General features: G+C 33.5%; 1 protein-coding gene across 1 annotated transcript; it reads right to left on the bottom strand.

Annotated features, from left to right (window-relative positions):
* Positions 1–332: 332 nt before the first annotated feature.
* LOC7483649 (fasciclin-like arabinogalactan protein 1) lies at positions 333–3558 on the bottom strand. Its single transcript, XM_002316740.4, has 2 exons — positions 2762–3558; positions 333–1203 (listed from the first exon to the last, which is right to left on the bottom strand). The coding sequence occupies exons 1-2, from the start codon at positions 3404–3406 to the stop codon at positions 622–624; spliced, it is 1227 nt and encodes a 408-aa protein (XP_002316776.2). The 5' UTR covers positions 3407–3558; the 3' UTR covers positions 333–621.
* Between the last annotated feature and the right edge of the window lie 572 nt (positions 3559–4130).

The following is a 4130-nucleotide window of genomic DNA, read 5'->3' as shown; positions in this document are numbered from 1 at the left end:
GCTTTTGTCATTTTCTACGTGAATCTTCTTTACTTGTAATTGTTTGCCACAGCCAAGAGCCTCTGAAGGAATGATGTGGTCACTGACAGCAGATATTTTACTGTGCCTGAGATCTTGGGTTCGGGTGGCATAGGATTTGCAATATTTTTTATTTTTCTCATGTACTTTTGATAGAAAATGAAATTAAATTAAGCATATAGTATTTGGATGGCATAAAACATAGCCATCTTGGCAAAAATCAAACTACCAAGAAGGAAATGAAATGATGCAGGAATCAATAAATCTATGCAGTCTAGAAACGAGGCAGTGGAAGAATTGGAATTCTCCAGTCATTTGCACACAAAAGTTCCATATTACGATGCCAAAATCTTCATGGTCGATGACAAGAACAATATTTTTCCATAGATCTACAGTATCTGCCGCGAGATTCAGCTCACAAACTTTCCAAATACACAAAAATAAAAGACAAAAAAAGTGAGAAAAAAAGAAAAAAAAATAACACGATCTATATCAATAAGACGTGAAATAACAAATAAAACACACTCTAAATGGGTGATAAATTAGCCATCGAGGTCTGACTCCCTCCTCGCCGTGAGTAGAAAATTCTCAATTTAAAGGAACTCACAGCAGCAAAAGCCCTGAGCACAAACTCAATAACATGGCAACAAGTCTTCCACCATATAATGTCACACTAGCATTGTCATCAGCTGTTTGATCTGCTAGGTCGCCATCAGGTGAATCGGCCGGTGAGTCTGATGGAACAACATCGGAGGATGGCTTCTTATGTTTGCTAGATTTTGGTGCATCAGCCACCTCCTTCTCCGGGGCGGGCGCTGGAGCTGGTGTTGGTGCTGCTTTAAACAATTCCTTCGGCAGCAAGACCTTATCAATGGTATATATAGCTAGTGGCTGTTCGTCGATCAAAGTCCCAACTATTTTTGCAGTGATACTCCTGGTCTTGAGTGTCACATCCTCACCATCATTTTGAACTGTGAAATCAAACTTCTTTTCGCCATCTGTAGCTAAAGTGTTCATGATTCCATTGTTGGATTTTAACATAGCTAAGGACTGATAAATAGGGACACCGAAGAATTCAAGAAATGACACTTTGCCAGAAGCTGTTAAATTCTTGAATTTAGGGAAAAAGGCCTTGAATGGATCGTCGAGAGGGCAAAACACTGTTAATCCTCCATCAACACTGTCCTGAAAGCAGCCATCATTTGAGATTAATGTCAATAATAAGTGATAACATTGGAAATTAAAGGAAGAAATCAAGTCTATGTTGCAATTCCATTAATGGTTCACAACATGAGACAAGATTTACAATGCAAGTAATTTAATAGTAGCTTCTTTATCAGCACAAAGATTAAAAAAATACAAATTATTTTCAATATCATTAACATAATAAATCAAAAACATCAAAATGTAATAAATAAAGAACAACAAAAACATGAAATAATAAATTTAAATTCAACAAATCCAAAGAAAAGAGAGAAATATATTAAATGCAAAAACTATTGTGTTTTTTAGAATGCATGTAGATTATAGTTATGAAACTTCGCCCAATGGATTTTCCTGCGACTTAAGATCTTGGTTAAGTTTCAAATCATAAAAATATGGGTTTGCAATTGGCCCAATCAAACCCGGTTGATCCGCCTGCTAAACATGAAACTCGAGTGACCCTATGTAATCTAAGTAAGACCTAACTTGTTTTTTAATAAATCAAAAAAAATATAAAATTAATTTATAACTACTTGACATCACATATTGTTTTTTATAGTATACATCCACATGGATTATTTCTTAACTTTTTAATATGAGATAACTATACTACATTTCATATTTGTTTTTCGATACCCTATATCCACATAAATTATTTCTTAACTTTTCAACATGAAATAACTATGGTACACTTCACATACATTTTTTTATACCACATGCATTATTTCAAAACTTTTCCATGTGAGATGTTAAAATATAAATATAATTTTTTATTTTATTTTATTTTGTTAACATGAATCAACTCATGTGATCCGGGACCTGATCTCTTGATTAAATCAACCATTGGGATGAGTTTAATAACTATAACGTGGACTACTTGATAAGCAAGGATACAATATAATAAATTTTTATTAAAAAGTGGTGAGAAAATACCATAAATAAAAGATACATAAATCGAAAATAATAAATTTAAATTTAACTAAGCCAAAAAATAAAATAAAAATATTAAGTGATGAAAGATTATGCCCTATGTCATAAATACAATAAGACCTCATCAAAATCTTAGAAAATGTCGTTACATTAGTTTTGATGAATATTATATTGTTTTAGGATTAAGATTTATTAAAAAAGATATAATTTTTTAAAACAACCGAAAGAAAACACGAAGCGATGTCTGGCTAGTTTAAAGTACTCTATAAAAAAATAAAAAGCTATAAAAAAATCAAATAAATAAAAATATATAATTGTATATCCACATTACACGGGCACACATGTTACATAACTTTTGACCGACATGGAATTAAGTTCTTGGTGGCAAATCAATAGTTGTATAATTATAATTAAATTTCTTCAAATTTAATTTGGGATTGATTAAAAATTAGTTCTTGGTGGTCTATTATGGATCCAATGAACCCTCAAAATCAGCATGTGAAATCATGGCTGGTCTTCCAAATTAGTTTAACTCGATCTTAATTAATACAAACAAGTGAAAAGTACTGTGTATTAACACGTAAGAAAAATCAAATTATTTGTTAATTACCTGATATGTCTTTGAAGCTTCAGGATTTGCAATCAAAGTGTCAGCAAAAACCTTACACCCATGAGCTGACATTATATCTGTTATATTCATAGCACTTGGCTCTGGTGTAGGCGCCGCTGCCACGTCCGACGGCAACACCTTACTGATCTGTATAACGGAGATGTTGTAAGGTATCTCCTCCAAAGACTTGACATAAAAGACATCAAGATTCCCTTCATTATCCTCAGGTCCAAAAGCCACTTTCCCTCCCTTAACATCCGTTATGTTAACGAATCCGGTCGACCCAGGAGCCGACCCGGTGGCCTGGAACATGGTGGCTGCCAAGGCCGTGCCCTCTCGTATCTGGTGGAGTTTCTTGGTGCCGAAGTAATCCAAGAGGACATGGAGGGAAAGGATGTTTTTGATGGTGGCGATTGATGGGTGTTTTGAAAGGAGTTCAGACATCGCTGCGTTGTCGACGGCGCAGACGGTGATGGTGTTTCGGCTGTTGATTTCTCCGGCGAGGTGGGTTAGGGTGAGGTAGTGGTTGAAAGTGGAGAAAGATGGGTGCTTGCCAAGTATATGAGTAATATTGTGGCCACGAGTGAAGGTGGTGGAAGTGGAGAGGAGGAAAAGTAGAGAAAGGAGTATAGTAAGCCGCTGCATTGTGTTTAGAGAGAGAGAGAGAGAGAGAGAGTATTAGGCTTGTCGTGCGGAGTCCTGGCGAACGAGAGAAGGAGATGTTGAAACTGAAGTGAGTTGGAGGAGAAAGGAAAGGAGAAGGGGAAGTCTGTATAGAGAGATCTCGGAGGAGAGGTAAATGAATATGGGTCTGGGTTTTGAATAATTTACTTGTAAAGCCATCCTATGTGTCTACTTAATGTAATAATTTTTACGAAGTGAGAGAGAGAAAAGACTGCGTTTAACCCGAGAACCCGTTTATTTTCATATTTGAAAAGTATTTTTTTAAAACTTTAAAATTTTTATTTTTTTATTTTAAATTAATTTATTTTATATTTTCAGATTGTTTAAATATATTAATATCAAAACTGAATTTTAGAAAATAAAAAAATATTATTTTAATACATTTCCAAGCGAAAAACACTTTAAAAAACAATTGGTACTGCAATATCAAATAAACTACTAGGTGGTGTTTGTTTTTGCGATCAAACCGTGTTTTTTAAAAAAATTAAAAAAAAATTTAGCTTTAATTTAATTTTTCATGTTTTTAGATCGTTTTGATATGTTGATGTCAAAAATAAATTTTAAAAAATAAAAATAAAATATTATTTTGATACGTTTCCAAATAAAAAGCATTTTAAGAACTTTAAATTTCAAGAACAAGAGTGTTTATTCTTGTTTTAGTATAATAAATGCTCTAAGAATTAAG

Source organism: Populus trichocarpa, chromosome 11 (assembly GCF_000002775.5).
Source record: "Populus trichocarpa isolate Nisqually-1 chromosome 11, P.trichocarpa_v4.1, whole genome shotgun sequence".
Lineage (NCBI taxonomy): Eukaryota > Viridiplantae > Streptophyta > Magnoliopsida > Malpighiales > Salicaceae > Populus > Populus trichocarpa.
Note: the sequence above shows the minus strand (reverse complement) of the source record. Positions and strands in the feature narration are given on the sequence as shown.